This window comes from Prionailurus bengalensis, chromosome B4 (assembly GCF_016509475.1).
Source record: "Prionailurus bengalensis isolate Pbe53 chromosome B4, Fcat_Pben_1.1_paternal_pri, whole genome shotgun sequence".
NCBI classification, from domain to species: domain Eukaryota; kingdom Metazoa; phylum Chordata; class Mammalia; order Carnivora; family Felidae; genus Prionailurus; species Prionailurus bengalensis.
Window position 1 is genome coordinate 69,602,303 of NC_057358.1, and position 16,883 is coordinate 69,619,185.

Sequence of the window (16,883 nt, forward strand, 5' to 3'; positions counted from 1 at the left end):
CTCTTGATTACGTCCTTGAGCGCGCCGGAAGTGCCTGCCTAGGCGAGCGGCGACGAGCGGACGACTACATTTACGGGGTCTCCCGGTGGCCCAGAGTCGGTGAGCGCCTTTTACCTTTCCGAGGTGCCCGGGGCCGAGCGCGCGGGCCGTTACGCCCAAGGAGAGCAGGCGGGCGGGTGTTTTCTGTGGCGGGACTTGGAGACTCCCGTTGCATTTGAATCGTGCCCTTGCGGTTGAGGGTGTGGAGACGCAGTGGAGTTTGGAATAAAGGAAACTGTTGAGTCTGAGGCACAGGTTTGCTTCTCTTTAGCTCCTTATTATGCAGAAAGAGGACTGAACTATGTAACTTCAGTGACCCAAGATGAGTTAGGAAGTCGATAAATTTATAGAATGTGTTCGATATACCCAGTTCAGTCTTAGGCACTTTGAGAGCTACACAAAAAAAGTGTAAAACAGGCCTTTTTCTGGCGGATATCTCAGTCTAGTTGGGAGACAAGGTCAACTTGAATTCACAGAATGACTCATCTTGAGTGTTGATATGGACAAATGTTGGACTTCTTGGCGCCTTTTTTCGTCCTGTAAATCTGTAATGGGCTCACACTGCTTTTTCTCTTGAGAGGAGGTAAACGGGCCCATCATTCCTACAGAAAAATCAGAAACTAATGCGAGGTAGTTTATACTTCTGCCCACCAGTACACACAGACCAGGCCTGTAACCATTACCTGGGAGTCTGCGTGCCAGCAGCCTGGAATCTAGAGCCTCTCCTGGAGTCTGCACAATCAATCCTGATTGAAGTCGATGTCTTCTAGAAAGAAGGGAGTGCATCCAGGGAGCAGCTGAATTTTGAGAGGCCCGAACGCCTCCATGTCCGCCAGGGGACCGCTGGGACTAATTCTCTTGGCAAACTTGTGGCCAGCCAAAACTACCATGTTTCACATCCCCGTTATTCTTGGTTACCGCCCAAGATGTAAGCCCCTTTGGTCTTCTATGCTACACCCTCATTCCCATGCTGCTTTGTACTTCCTCTCCCTTGTTTTAGGCTATCACTGCTTCTCCCTCCTTTTCTTACACATTTCGCCCCTCAACACAACAGCTGAGCCCACTGAAACTTCTAATTCCCTGCCTAACAAACTCTTACATTGTCAACCTCTTTATGGAAATTCTTTTATCTCCTGACCATTACTAACACTTGGCTTTTGCCTTCAGCCCTTTCAGTTGAGCCCTTTTTCTAACACCTGCATTTAAGGTTAAGTGATGGCTCTTGCCATACAGAACCAATTTCACTTCCTCAGAATATTTTTCCTGCCCCCAGGGTTTTTGTGGAGGTTCTTTTCTCTCTGCAGCATTTGATTTCTCTGACCTTTCTTCTACCTCTTTATGGATAATTCCTACACCTGCTAAAGTTTTCAGTTTTCCTTTGACTTTCTCTGAGGAGTATTTTGTAAATGGCGCCCCCCCCCCCCCCCACCACCGAGAGACTTCGGTACCCGTGCCATGTGCTAAGTGTCCTCAACTTTCCTCATCATAGCACTGGACACATGTATCATATTTAATTGCTTCTCTCTTTGCCTTCTCTACTAAGCTAGGCTGTGGAGGAGGGACTGTTATTTGTCTTGTTAATTTTTGTAACTGGTGCCTAATAGGCAGGTCCTTCCTTCCTTCCTTCCTTCCTTCCTTCCTTCCTTCCTTCCTTCCTTCCTTCCTTCCTTCCGTTTATTTATTTATTTTTTTTGAGAGAGAGAGACAGTGAGCATGAGTAGGGGAGGGACACAGAGAGAGGGAGACACAGAATCTGAAGCAGGCTCCAGGCTCTGAGCTGTCAGCACAGAGCCACACTTGGGGACCTGAGCCGAAGTCAGATGCTTAATTGACTGAGCCACTCAGGTGCCCCCAGGTATTTCTTTGATTTCAGTTGCTGCAGGTAGTCTCAGAAGTCAAGCAGTTGACATGTCCTTTGACTTTAAAATGGAAGAAGCTTTGGAAAGGGGTCGGCTGCTATTTAGCTTCAGCTGATAGTGGCTGTGTGAACATGATCCCAGTGTTGCCAGAGCATGTAGTTGTTTCAATAACAGTTGGAAACATGGTTTTTAAAAGTGATCTCTGCCAGTTAAGTGTTGTCAATGGAATAAAGTTTTATAGAAACAAACAAACAAACCTGGGTCAGACATGTGTCATGTGGCCTTCCAGTCACCAGTTTGGAATCTGCTTTAGTGTTGGTATGGTATAGAAATGGGCTTTGAGGAGAATACTAGATTTTGAGCTGAGTCTTCATGGTTGGTTTGAAGTTGAATGAGAGAATGGAAAGAGGTATTGTAGTTTGGAAAATATGTCAAACAGCTCCAGGCTGGTGTGTGTTACTTTGTGGCACAGTGAGGAAGCTGGCATGAATGATCTTTTTGGAGAGAACTAGAGTTTAGGTGAGAGGATAGAAGGATCATATGAAGGGCAGAGGAGTTTGGATTTGTTACAGTTAGTTAATGTGAAAAATCTGGATTCTTGATCAGGGAAACTTCAGGTGTGGATGATGTATCAGCAAAGTTAACTGAATATCCCTTTTGAAAGGTGAAATAGAGGGTGAAAGACTGGAAGGAGGCTGATCAGTTAAGACTGAAGTGCAGTAAGATTTAGATTTGTAAGCATAGATAGGCAAACATCTGGTATTTTTGTCTACTTGTATAATTTCAGTTACTTGATCATTTACACTGAACAATCAGGAATTTCCTAAGCATTTAATACATTGCAGTGGGGCTTACATAAGAGGTATCCTTAAAGCACTGAAAAGTAAATTGTGAAACTAGTAATGCAGCACTTTAAGTTATATGGTTATTCTGAAGCAATCAGTGGTCTCCTTACCTTTAGTCTCTTTCTTCTTTAATCTATCTTGTATACTGCCAGGTCAGTCTTCTGGAATGACATTTTTCTTGCAACTTATTTCTAGACTTAAAAGCCTACAGTGAACTTCTCTAGCTTTTCCCTCTGAGCTTTTAATGCCCTTGAATTTGTTCTGTCTTTGCCTGTCACCTTTGTGAAGCAATGCGATATGATGGAAGGGGCTTGGGATTTAAAGTTATGCATACATGGGGTGCCTGGGTGGCTCAGTTGGTTGGGCGTCCGACTTTGGCTCAGGTCATGATCTCACGTTTCAGGAGTTCGAGCCCTGCATCGGGCTCTGTGCTGACAGCTCAGAGCTTGGAGCCTTCTTTGGATTCTCTGTCTCTCTCTCTGCCCTTCCCCTTCTCATGTTCTGTCTCTCTCGCTCTTAAAAAATAAATAAGCATAAAAAAAAAAAGTTATGCATACTTGACTGATTCCAGGCTTTGGCTCTGTGATTTGAGCTTTTCAGAGCCTCTGTGCTTTATGTGGGATAGGAGAGATAATATCTACTAAAGGGAAGAAAATGAAAGCCTGTTATTCCTGCGCAGGCTTTTTTCCCATTCCTTTACAATGCAGATCTGCTTTGGTCAGTTCCATCTTTCTCAGGCACATCTTCCATAATAATTCCTTTACCTTCTTTCAGATTCTACCATCATACATCCACATTTGAGCAATCTCTCAAGACTTTAACTTTTCTTGGCTTTTAAAAAATTTTTTTTCCATATTTGTTTATTTATTTTGAGAGAGAGAAGGGTGGGGGAGAAAGGGGCAGAGAGAGAAAAGAGAATTCCAGGCAGGATCCATGCTGTCAGTGCAGAGCCCAGTGTGGGCTCGAACTCACTATACGTGAGGTCATGACCTGAGCCAAGATCAAGAGTCCATCGCTTAACCGACTGAGCCACCCAGGCGACACTCTTGACTTTAACTAACTTTCCTATGCTTCTCTCTCCATGACCACTAAACAGTGATTAATTTTAGTAGATATTTTGCTCTATTTTGACCATGTTAATTGGCATTCGTGTTAGGTTTTTTTTTTTTCCCACAGACCTTCAATATGTTCAAAAAGACATTTTTAATTTAGTTCTGGATTTTTAAACAATTTTCTTTTTTTTTAAAAAAAATTTTTTTTTTAACGTTTATTTATTTTTGAGACAGAGAGAGACAGAACATGAATGGGGGAGGGACAGAGAGAGAGGGAGACACAGAATCGGAAGCAGGCTCCAGGCTCTGAGCCATCAGCCCAGAGCCCGACGCGGGGCTTGAACTCACGGACCGCAAGATCATGACCTGAGCTGAGGTTGGACGCTTAACCAACTGAGCCACCCAGGTGCCCCTTAAACATTTTTCAATAAAAATAGTATTATCTAATTTTTAGACTCAAGGCAGTCCTTAAGAGCTTCTTGTTTCAATTTAGGGTGTATGGAAAATGTTTACCTTGCTTTAAGGTCTGTGTATCTCATCTTGAGATGAGAGTAGTTTAAAATTTTTGAAAAGTGGAAGTGTTCCATCCCAGGCCAATTATATAGAGATTTCAGAGGACGGGACCTAAACATTGGTATTTTTACAGCTCTTTAGATGATTCTTATGTGCAGCCAGTGGTAAGCACTGCTTTAGGTGCTAGAACTAAAGGATTCTCATTGATACCTTTTTCTCAAGAATGAAGTGGCATTAGTGTCATGAGAATTGTGGTAGGAGCCATAATCATAACCTTTTTTTAAGATTTTACTTTTTTAAAAGTAATCTCTATACCCGACATGGGGCCCAAACTCACAACCCTGAGATTAAGAGTCCCATATTCCAATGACTGAGCCATCCAGGTGCCCAGGAACCATAATCTTATAGTGCTCGTTGGAAGTTTTCTGAGTACGTGTTTGCCCCACTCCCCGAAGCATTTCGTAAGCTGAATGGCATTAAAGAAAGAGGTAATTAATGTTTTGTAAAAGCAAAAATCTTCTTTTGATTTCTTTTGGTTAGCGTAAACAGGTACTAATGTAGGTCTTGGCAAAAGCAAAGTGGCATAAATTGAACTTGAGAGAGCAGGGGGAACCTGTAATTAAAAGGTATAAATCAGTATTCAGGTTCCCCAGAATGGCTCATGTGGAGGTCATATGAATAGTATGTCTGTTTATTCAGCCAGTATTTAATAAACACCTTTACCCTGCTAAACAACAGGAGTAAGAGAGGCACACGGTCATTGCCTTTGCAGTAGTGTTGAGTTTGAGAGGAAGGAGTGGAAGAAAAGTAAATTGCATATGATGCTATATAGTACTGTCATAGCAAGATACTTCAAGAGGCCCAAAGAAAGAACAACATTGTTCTTTCTGGAGAATATAAGAGAACCTGACATTTAAGTGCATCCTGAAGGAAGAGTAGACGTTGAAGGCAGCTAAGATCTAGGCAGAGGAAAAGCATGCCAAACTGTGGTGGTGAGAAATAGTGGCACACTTACAGAACAAAAACAAGTTTGATAAGTCTGGAGGTTCTGGAGACTATTGGGGAAATGGTGGGGGTGAAGCTAGAAAGGCCGAAGCAAGGTCACAGATAAGCCTTTTTTTAAGGTTAGGGTTGAATCCTCATTCAACCCTGGTGGGGACCCACTGAGAGATTTTTAAATCAGATGTCTTACCAGGGTGAGCATTCTGGCTACAATTTCTAGAGTGAGGAAGAAGCAGGGAGACCAGTGTTTTCCTACTGGGGAGTCCAATGGCTAGACTAGGAACATCTGATATTTATATATTGAGGTGAAAGAAATAATTGGATTTAATGAATAGTTAAATATGAAAAGTTCTGGGTCTTGTGTGATTCGGGTTTCTGATTTGGGCTGTTGGGTACCTGGTGGTGTCATTGACTAAAATGGGGAAGACAGGAGATGAAGCAGGTTTCTGAGAAGTGTGAACTATTGGCATGTTGAATTGCAGATGTCTGTGAGACATCTGCTTGAATGGAGTCAGGATGGAAGTGAAAACATTTATCTAGAGGGGCCATATTACCAGCATTAATAAATTGACTCCATGAACACTGAACACATTGTGTAAATTGTTCTAGGTGCTTAATATTAATCATTGAATAACATAGAGATCCCTGCTTTCATATTGTTCATATTCTTAGTAGCAAGGGACCAATAATATGCATCAAAAATAATTTACATAATATCTTAGATAACTAGTGCAATGATTTAGGGCGGTCTGGTAGACAGGTGACATTAAGAAGGTGAATATTGAGGGATGAGGAAGTTAACCAGATACCTGGAGAAAAGCATTGTAGGTTGGGGTGGGAGTGGGGGTGGGAATTGCCTGTGCAAAGGTCTAATGCTCATCTAGAGTATGAGGTCATATGGGGCTTTTCTATTCACTAACCATGGTTTGCTATTAAAGTAGTTATTAATGAAAATAAAGAGTGAAAGGAATGGGTTTAGAGAGGAGGGAAAGCTATTTTTTTTATTCTGAGTTTTTTTTTTTTTTTATTGTAAATGTGTTTAGGGCCAAAAAGAGCAGTGTGCACAGTTATTCTATAGTTTAAGCTGCTACTAGAACCAGTTTGGATAAGTTGAAAAATTACTGCTACCATAACCAGTTTGGATAAGATGGAAAATAGATCTAACTGTGGATTCAAAGTGTGAATGGTTTGACACAAGGATTATTGCCTGTGACTTTGTGTTTTCTCAGTTTCTAGGCTACTATGACCAAATTCCCATCTTCCCTATCCTCTTACCCCTCAACTGAAGTTAACATAATAATGGTTGGCTTAGTGGAGTGTTCTGAGAAAGGTTTATTTCTTTTCTGGATTAAATATACCATGATGGTATATTAAACATACTCTCTAATGAATATGGCATAAGAGAATGCAATTTTTATAATTTAGAACTAGTTCTTAGCAAACTTCTAGATGAAGCTTATGTTCTCCATACTGAATTCTAATTCTGTTCTCTGCCTTATTGTGATATAGAGGGTCCTTCCATTTTTCAGTTCTGTTCTTCAGTTTTCATATCCTTTTGGATCAGAGAACTTTACTGGAGTACTTCTGAGACTCCACTAATGGGAGATTAGTGAAGTGATTACACGGTAAGTAATATGATCACTTCAATGAGAGCATCTTTGTTTAAATTTAGATGATTGGCTTCTAGTTGTGGAATCGGTCAATTTCCTAAATCTGGATAATGTCATAAATAACATATGCTGCTAATCAGAAGGTTGTTGAAAAGATTACCTTTTCCCTTCTCTGTTGTCTTAATTCAAGATTCAGTTTATGACCTATCTTCTTTACTGCCTAATATTATTTCTTTTCTTTTGTATGTAATCCTCAAACTGTGTCTTCTGTTTTGTTTTACTAACAGTACAAGGTTGCATATGGAATATTCTATTTATACTCCTGTTTGCCTAATTATATAGATTTCTTAAGAATAGGGGATGTTTTATAATTTGACATGGGCTTCACCAGTGCTGTTTGAATTTTTGAAGTGTTAAATACTGGTGGATGATAATTATTTTACTCCACCAAGCTGTATTTAGTCTTACCATTTTGTAGTGTTCTACTATTTTTATATTCTTTATTCTGAAAATATATGGTAATTTAGATAATAAAGCATTGTATTCTGATAGTGCTATTTCGTAAAAACATTAATAGGTATAGTAAGAGTACATCTAAGAACTAGATACCTGTATATTCTGTAAAGAGGTCAATATTTAGCATACTCACCAGTAAGAGATAGCTTTAAAAAATGAAATAATTGTTACAGAAGAGTATAGTCTAATGTTTATATTTAATCATTGTATTATAGACATTTAAGCAATTTATTATTTTTTGTAAAGGAAACTAATTTCCTTTTATAGAATTATTCAATTGTGTATAGTAATTGAAATTTTAAATTAAGATCTTTCTTTTATTTTTATTTATTATTTTTTAAATGTTTATATTTATTTATTTTGAGAGAGAGAGAGAGAGTGCGTGCGCGTGAGAATCCCAAGCAGGCTTCCACTCTGTCAGCGCAGAGCCCAAGGCGGGGCTCTGTCTCACAAACCATGAGATCATGACCTGAGCCGAAATCAAGAGTCAGACACTCAACCGACTGAGCCACCCAGGTGCCCCTCAACTTTTTAAAGTAAAGAGAATTTATTTATTTACTAAACATTTTTACATTTAACTGATTTCGATAGCTCCCTGTAAGATGAATACTCCACTGGGGCATCATCAAACACGGAGTTAAATATGCAAAACTGTTTTAGGATTAACTGTAGGAATTGAAATAGTAGTAACGTTAGTGCAATGAGTAGTTGTTTCATTGTTGGCTGTTTGTTTCTAGTAGAAATTAAGTTTAATATACAGATTGATACCCTACAGAAGTGGTAGTTATATTCAGCAAATTCATCTGGGAGTTTGCCAGATAAATTCATGTTTTTGTTTTTGTCTTTTACTGTGTTAAAATACACATAGAATTTACCATTCTAACCATTAAATATACAATTCATGGGTATTAATAAGTACATTCACATTGTTGCAACCATCACTCCCATCCAACACTTTTCATCTTCCCAAACTAAAACAACATACTCATTGAATGGTAAGTTTCTATCAGAAAATGTACATTTATTGTGGCTTTTTTCTGCTTCTTCTTGTTGAGTCATCTCCAGATTTTAGCTTTGATTCATTTTGTTCATATTTAACTCTTTCACAAATACATTTAATTGGTCTCTTGTCTCTTGATGGTGTATATTCTAGGCATTCTATTTTGAATTCTTATTATATTTTTAATTTTGCCTTGTACTTGCTGTTTTGTTTCCAATTTGACTTTCTTTGCTACTTTTTTTTAAGCTTCTGTAAATTGTAGATTGATTAATTAAAGTAGAAATCTTTTGAGGTAATAACAATAAAATTCTATTATTTGTCTTGTAGACTTCCAGGCAGAAAAAGGAACTAGATCAGGAGTGACCTCTAAATTTAAGACTGTAAAAAGAACTTTATTTTTGCATGTGGCTAGTGAGCACAGAATTTCTATGTAGCAATTAAATGGGCCTAATCTTTCCAGTAGAGCCACTCCTATCCTTTGAGTTTCTGGTAAAGTGGTAGATAGAGCTACAGGCTTGAGTAGACTTAGATTCCCCACTTTTTTTTTTTTTTTTTTTAAGATAAGACTGGTTCATAGATTTGCAATTTCCATCATGATATGCACATTACTTATTTGTTGTTACTGTCTTCATTTTACCTAAACTTGCTCAGTGCACTTTATTTCTTTTGGGGGAAAGTGTTAAAAGTTCTCCATCATGGGAGATTACAGGGTGCAAGTTCTGGAATGAAGTCACAGGAGTAAAAAAGCACAGCATAGAGAATATAGTCAATGACATTGTAATAGTGATATATGGTGACAGATGGTAGCTACATTTGTGAGCATAGCATAATGTGTAATTACCATGTTGTACACCTGAAACTAATGTAATGTTGGGTGTCAGCTGTCCTCAAATCTAAACAAAAAGTTCTTCATCAAATTTTTATCTAGTAGATACAGTATTTTTTGATGAGTTGATGATTCTTGCCTTGATTTTGGGATGATTTTTGAACATGGGACTATTGCCAATATAAAACTGTAGGGATTTCCAGATTAAGGATACTAGATTTTTTTTTAAATAGGTGAGATATTTTAAAGCCAGCATTCTTAATATTCTAGATGAAAATTGCCTTAAAAATCTCAAGCAGTTCTTTCAAAGATAAGGGTAAGAAAACTGTCCTGCCCAGCTCTGAACTGGCAAAATTAGGAGAATTCTTTTAATATAATTAGGTTATTCTTATGAAACTTGGGTGGCCTCTTGTGGTCAAAATAATCTCTTCTATTTTTAAAAATGTGTTTGAAGGGAGTTCGGCTTACTAATGGTCATACTTTTTTGTTCTTAGGGTTTTATTTATACAAATAATGAAGGGTTAATTATTTTTCTCCATTGGTTGATTTATACAGACACAAATCCTTATGTCTGTATTTTTCCCCCCCTCCTACAGGAGATTGTTGAAAACTTTATATTTGATTCCTGAAAGGACTCAAGTAAGTAGTATAGTAGTTATTCTTACATTTTTTGTGGGAAGCCAGTAATTTTAATATCGTAGTGTTATATCTAGTTAAGAATCTGTATAGTATTTCTTTAGAACTCTTGTAATTTATTTTTGTTTCATTAAGTACAGAATCTTTTACTTGTTTTCCTTAAGTTCATTAATTTATATTCATAGTTTTTGCCATCACTTTACACGTTATGCTTATGTTTTTAAATAAAAACATTTTTTTAAAGTTTTATTTTAATCTGTACCCCACATAGGGCTTGAACTCAAAATCCTGAGATCTAGAGTCACATGTGCCTTTGACTGAGATGCTTATTAAACAATTTCCAAGACCTTTAAATATAGTTCTTTATTTTTGTTATGGGTCATAGAATGTATATAAAACATGCATTGAAAATAATCACCTTCCTATACTCAGCCACCCAGTTCTCCCCAGTGGCAGGCACTGTTCCTTTTCTTGCTTATACTCCCAGAAGTATTCTGTGCACGTGCATATATATTCATACCCTGTCTTTATATTTTCCCAGAGTGGCAGCATATTCAACATATTAATCTACCCTTTGTTGTTTCTTTTTTTTTTTATAATCTTTTTTTCAACGTTTATTTATTTTTGGGACAGAGAGAGACAGAGCATGAATGGGGGAGGAGCAGAGAGAGAGGGAGACACAGAATCGGAAACAGGCTCCAGGCTCTGAGCCATCAGCCCAGAGCCTGACGCGGGGCTCGAACTCCCGGACCGCGAGATCGTGACCTGGCTGAAGTCGGACGCTTAACCGACTGCGCCACCCAGGCGCCCCTACCCTTTGTTGTTTCTTACTTACCAGTGTATCTCGGCATTCTTTCTATATTATATATGGGGTGACTTTTCTTTGAAATGGCTTTCAATGAATCATATAATGATCCTTTATATGAATGTACAACATTTTATTCTGTACCCTCCTGACCATCATTTTAGGTTGGTTTCAGTCTTTGCTGTTCACCTATGGAAGTATACATAAAAGTTGAATTACCAGGTCAAAGCATATGTGCATTTAATATTTAATATTAATTGCCAGTTTTTTTCCCAGTCTGTACCAAAGTATACTTGTTTTGTTAATATAGGAGAGTGTTGCTTTTCTTACTCTAGTCAAAGGAGTTTGATTTTTGCAGAGCTTTGGGTGAAAATTAGTATTCCATTATAGTTTTCGTTTTCATTTTTCTTATTTTGAAGAAAGTTGAGCATCTTTTGAAAAGATTGAGTCATTGTATTTACTCTTTTGTGAACGGACTTCATATCATTTGTGCATTTTCTTTTGTGTTCATTTTTTTTTTCTGTGATTTGGTTTCATTTGGTTGCTGCTTTTCTCTACTGTCTCTCAAGTAGGATAAATGATGGATTCAGTAAAAGTGGGATAGGTGGAGTAATTTTGACAATTTCTTTTCTTTTTTTTTCAACTTCCAAGCTTCCATCAGGTCTTGTACCTAAAATATTGGTTACTTTGAAATAACATTCTTAATGACGTCTGATTATGGACCTGGAATTCAGGTTGATTAATGTTAGAGCTAATTTGCGACTTAAGATTTTTCTAGGCATATTGGCATTAGTTCATTTTATTGGGTCTATTTGTATTAGAAAATATTGTAGGTTTGTTTTTACAGAGAAAATTAAGATTGTTTGTACTATGGATAGTGTCAAAAAATACTGCCCTCATCTTTTAGGCTTTGTTTTTTTCTTAGACCATAGAATTCTGTATTGCCAAGATGGGATGTCATCTCTTTTTTCCCCTTTAGGGTTACTACGTCATAAAGAGCCACCAAAAATCTTTTGACATGTATCTTCTCTGAGAAATTTTCCTTCTTCACAACTCTGCGGACTAGAGCTGGACTTGTTGCTCTATTTTGTATGTACTAAAAGGCCCTGAGTTAGTACCAGTCCCATTTTCAGTTCTTGCTCGTGATCATCCTTCTACATATCAGATGGTTCATAGTTCTTGGGTCAGAACCTGCTTCATTTTCTCCTGGTTCTGCCTGTTAACCATTTCTCATCGACTCTGGTGGTTATTGAGCTGCTGCCTGTGGGCTGCCTGCCTGTTTTTGTAAATAAAAAATTTTTTGGAACATGACCACACTGCTACATTTATATGTATCGTCTATGGCTGCTTTCATATTATAACAGTAGAATTGAGTAGTTACGACAGACCTGTGACCTGCAAGGCTGAAAATATTAGTCTGATCCTTTACAAAGAAGTTTGCCAACCACTGATCTATTGTATTGCGATTTCATAGAAATGACCTTCAGGCTATTTCCTGCACCCTTTTCTCATCTTCTTCCTGCATTAGCCCTCCACCTAGAACATATCAGCTCTCAAAGTAGGAAGCCTCTCTCTGCACCCTAAATGTGAAAAATGTTGATAGAACTTTTAATTTCAAATTTTATGAGAGTGTCTTTGCATTAAAATAAATCTACGGTATTAAAAGCAAGATCGAGAGTGCTCTATTTTGGGGTTTGTTGAGTGTGTTTTTATAGGATTTAACACTTAAAGTTTTTAACACTTTTTTTGGTTAACCATTTCATTGAACATATAGAGGAGATAAGCTCCAAGACTGTAGAAAAACAAAAAACTTAGTGTTATAGAAACCATCCACCAAGAAATAGGAGTAGCATTGCTTGCTGATCAGAGTTTTAAGTTATTCAGGAGAATGAATCTTTTCTAATTTTTACTATGAGAATGAAGAAATATTTGGGGTCTTAGGGATCTTTTTACTATAATTGATGGGAACAGCTCTTTGAAGCTTTAAAAAGCCTTCAAAATGGAAGGTGGAGCTTTCTATTATATTTTTTTTAAAAGAACATTTCAAAATTATTTGGAGGGAGAATTGCCTTAATCATTCTTTTTTTCCTTTGGTCACTTATATTGTTTTCATTAAGTATCTCTGGAAAATACTGGTTGGAAAATAACTACTTGTTTTTTTAAATCTTCTCTACTACTTCCTAAAAACATAAAAACTGTAATTCTTTGGTTCCTTTTTGTTTAGTGGCTTACAGAAGAGATGAAATGTGGTCTGAGGGACGATATGACTATGAAAGACTTCCAAGAGAACGAGTACCTCCTCGAAGTCACCCCAGTGTAAGTTGCTAATGATGTAGAATAATTCACAACCTAGTATGGAAGTGAATTTTGTACACCAAAGCTTGGCCTCCTAACAAAATCTTTAAGTGTGAAAAATTTACCAGTTTAGGTTGAAATATAGACACATTAAGTTTATCTTTTAAAAGTTAAAAGTTTGAAAATAAAAGGCAATATTTCATTTATGTAGATTTCTAAATATGGAAATACATTTCTAAAATGGTAAGTTTTTATATTGAATTGAATTTGTGAAGAAAATGGAGGTTTTATAAAGGTAGACCATCAGTTAATGAAGGAGTATTTGAGCATCTGCTCCTACTATTAGCTGTCACCTATTTTTCTTTATTCCTAAAAATGTTTGCGAATTGGAAACATTAAAAAGTGAAATTAAAAAGTAGGGGCAGCTCAGCGGCAGGCAGGTAGCTTCTGGTGTACTGTCCTACTGTTTGTCTCTTTGTTGCTCTGGGAATTGGGAAGTTTTAATGAGACCTTTTCTCAAGGAGCTTGCTATTTTGCTTATTATTGTATTCCCAGCACCATCTAGTACCTGGCACATAGTAGGAGCTCAGCGTTTATTGAATGAATATATGTACTCTTTCCCCAAAATCCTCTGCAGAGACCCAAAGGAAGGTTTGTAGAAGGTCAAGAAGCTGTCAGTCTTAAACTTTTGCACAGACACATTCTAAGCATCAGGGGATTTGGGTTGTGGTGATGGTATGTAGATATATTATGGATCCATTATACACTATCATAGGAAACAAATAATTGTTTATATGTTTTTTTACTTCTATATTTGAAGTAAATCTTACAACCTATTTAGATTGGTAATGTCACATTCAGCACTGTCATTTGGCCTCAATTATAACATAGGAGGGGGTTGATCTAAAATGATGAAAGATGGGCTCTTTGGCTTTTGGCTTGGAGGAGGTGAAGGTGCAGTTGTCCTAAATCTGGGTTCATCCTGACCCCAGTTGCCTCCACCATGCTGCCAAAGTTTGAGATTCCAGTCCCAAAGTGATCAAAGTGTATACCTGAGGTGCAGCAGTGGGGAAGTTGGTACCATGTCTGCCCTGGTCCCCAAGATCAGCCCCCTGCGTCTGTCTCCAGTAAAGGTTGGTGATGACATCACCATGGTAACCTGTGATTAGAAGGGTCTGAGGATTACAGTGAAACTGACCATTTGGAGCAGAAAGGCCCAAATTGAATTGGTATCTTCTGCCTCTGTCCTAATTATCAAAGCTGTCAAGGAATCACCAAGAGACAGAAGCAGAAAAACATTAAGCATGGTGGAAATACCACTTTTGATGAGATTGTCGACATTGCCTGACAGATGCAGCACCCATCTTTAGCCAGAGAACTCTCTGGGACCATTAAAGAGATCCTGGGAACTGGCCAATCTGTGGGCTGCAGTGCTGATGGCTGGCAGACTCATGACATCATAGATGATATCAATAGTGGTACAGTGGAATGCCAGCTAGTTAAGAACTACAAAGAAAAATATTTCAATAGAGGATCATTTGACAACCAAAAGAAGAAAAAAAAAGGTAAAAGATTGACAAGGTGAAGAGGCCTACCATATTTCAGAATGGGTTGACTTAATTATTACTGTGTGTCATTTCTTTGCAGGTTTTTTTTTTTTTTTTTTTTTATGTTTGTTTATTTTTGAGAAAGCACGCTAACGTGAGCCGGGGAGGGACTGAGAGAGGAAGACAAAGGATCCAAAACAGGCTGCTCTGTGCTGAGCCTGAGGCAGGGCTCAAACTCAGGAATTGTGAGATCATGACCTAAGCTGAAGTCAGATGCTCAACCTACTGAGCCAACCAGACACCCCTCCAGGTTTATTTATAGTTAAATTCTTTTCAACTTGATAAAATTACCTTATAGTTTACATAAAAAAACAAACAGGTAATAGAGATAAACATGTGAGACTAATGCAGGGATGGGAAAAGGGATGACTTTAGAAAAAAAAATTCTTAGGACCCCTACCTTTTCAAGGATGTATCCCACTAGGAATTTGTATTTCAAGGATACTTAAAAGAATTTTCTGTGTGATTATGTCACCAACTGGATATATGGATGGATATGTTTTAGTTTGTTTTCAATTTTGAGGAATTGCTTTTTTTTTTCCTTCATGTAACACATGACTCCAAATGATAAAATCAGGTTCATTTAGAGAGGGGATTATTTTATTTTTATTTTTATTTTTTTTTAGTTTATTTTGCATGAGAGAGAACATGTGCATGAATGGGGGAGGGACAGTGGGAGAAGGGGAGAGATAGAATCCCAAGCAGGCTCTGCACTGACCGTGCGGGACTTGAATTCATGATCATGACCTGAGCTGAAATGCCACCCAGGAGCCCCAAGAGAGGGGATGACTTTTAAATGGTAACTTACTATAATTACATGTAACTAGTTCTTGCTAGTTTTATATATAAACTTCTTAATCTTCAAAACAATTCTGAGTGTTGAACGGTACAACATTTATAGAACTCAATGGAATGTTTTAGGAGACGTAAAATGTAGGCAGAGGTTTATATACAGAATCTCTGAAGGAAAGGGAAAGAAAAGCAAAAATGTTGGGATCTCATCAAGATAAAAAGCTTCTGCATAGCAAAGGAAATCAACAAAACTAAAAGGCAACTGATGGAATGGGAGAAGATATTTGGAAAGGACATAGCAGATAAAGGGCTAATATCAAAAATCTATAAAGAACTTACCAAACTCAACACCCGAAAAACAAATAATCCAGTGAAGAAATGGGCAGAAGACATGAATAGACACTTTTCCAAAGAAGACATCTAGATGGCTAACAGATGGATGAAAGGATGCTCAACATCCTTTCGCTCATCATCAGGGACATACATGTCAAAACCACAATGAGATACCACCTCACACCAGTCAGAGTGGCTAAAATTAACAACTCAGGCAACAACGGGTGTTGGTGAGGATGTGGATAAAGGGGAGCTCTCTTGCACTGTTGGTGGGAATGCAAACTGGTGCAGCTGCTCTGGAAAACAGTGGAGGTTCCTCAAAAAATTAAAAATAGAATTACCCTACGACCAGCAATTGCACTACTAAGAATTTATCCAAAGGGTGTAGGAGTGCTGATTCAAAGGGTCGCATGCACCCCAGCGTTTATAGCCATGCTATCAACAATAGTCAAATTCTGGAAAGAGCGCAAATGTCCATCAACTGATGAATGGATAAAGATGTGGTATATATATACAATGGAATATTACTCTGGTGATGAAAAAGAATGAAATCTTCCCATTTGCCACAATGTGGATGGAACTGGAGGGTATTATGCTAAGCAAAATAAGTCAGATAAAGATATCACATGATTTCACTCCTATGTGGAATTTGAGAAAATTAGCAGATGATAATAAGGGAAGGGAAGGAAAAGTAAGATAAAAACAGAGAGGGAGGCAAACTATAAGAGACTCTTAAATACAGAGAACAAACTGAGGATTGATGGCGGTGGGGAAAATGGATGATGCGCATTAAGGAGAGGGCACTTTTTGGGATGAGCACTGGGTGTTATATGTAAATGATGAATCACTGGGTTCTATGCCTGAAGCCAAGATTACACTGTATGTTAACTAAGCTGAGAAAAATGTAATTTCAGACAATTGTGGGAAATATTTGTGATCATACATGGAAAAAGTTGTGATATAAAATGTTTATTACACCATTCTGCATTGTATATGCTTGCTGTGTTATAGAAGACACTGCAGTGGAAGTTGGCTTAAAGACTGGAGGCAGAGGGACCTGCCAGGAGGCTGTAGGCTATTGCCAGGCAGGGGGATTCCTTTAAACCAGTCCTGGTTTAAACCAAGTGGGAGAGCAGTGAGTTTTAAGATGGGA

The 16,883-nt window shown here is 37.9% G+C and overlaps 1 protein-coding gene across 10 annotated transcripts in view; it reads left to right on the forward strand.

The window, feature by feature from the left end:
* Nucleotides 1-3: 3 nt before the first annotated feature.
* The window catches only part of PPHLN1 (periphilin 1), a 145,514-nt gene continuing 128,634 nt past the window's right edge, over nucleotides 4-16,883 (forward strand). For 4 of the 10 annotated variants that reach the window (XM_043563416.1, XM_043563419.1, XM_043563422.1 and 1 more), the window contains exons 1-3: nucleotides 22-99; nucleotides 9,859-9,901; nucleotides 12,928-13,019. In XM_043563416.1, the coding sequence (XP_043419351.1) occupies nucleotide 9,901; nucleotides 12,928-13,019 (93 nt within the window). In that variant the 5' untranslated portion in view covers nucleotides 22-99; nucleotides 9,859-9,900. Of the gene's footprint in view, nucleotides 100-7,803; nucleotides 7,973-9,858; nucleotides 9,902-12,927; nucleotides 13,020-16,883 lie in introns of those variants that run through there. The other 6 variants (XM_043563420.1, XM_043563424.1, XM_043563417.1 and 3 more) reach the window with 5 other exon arrangements.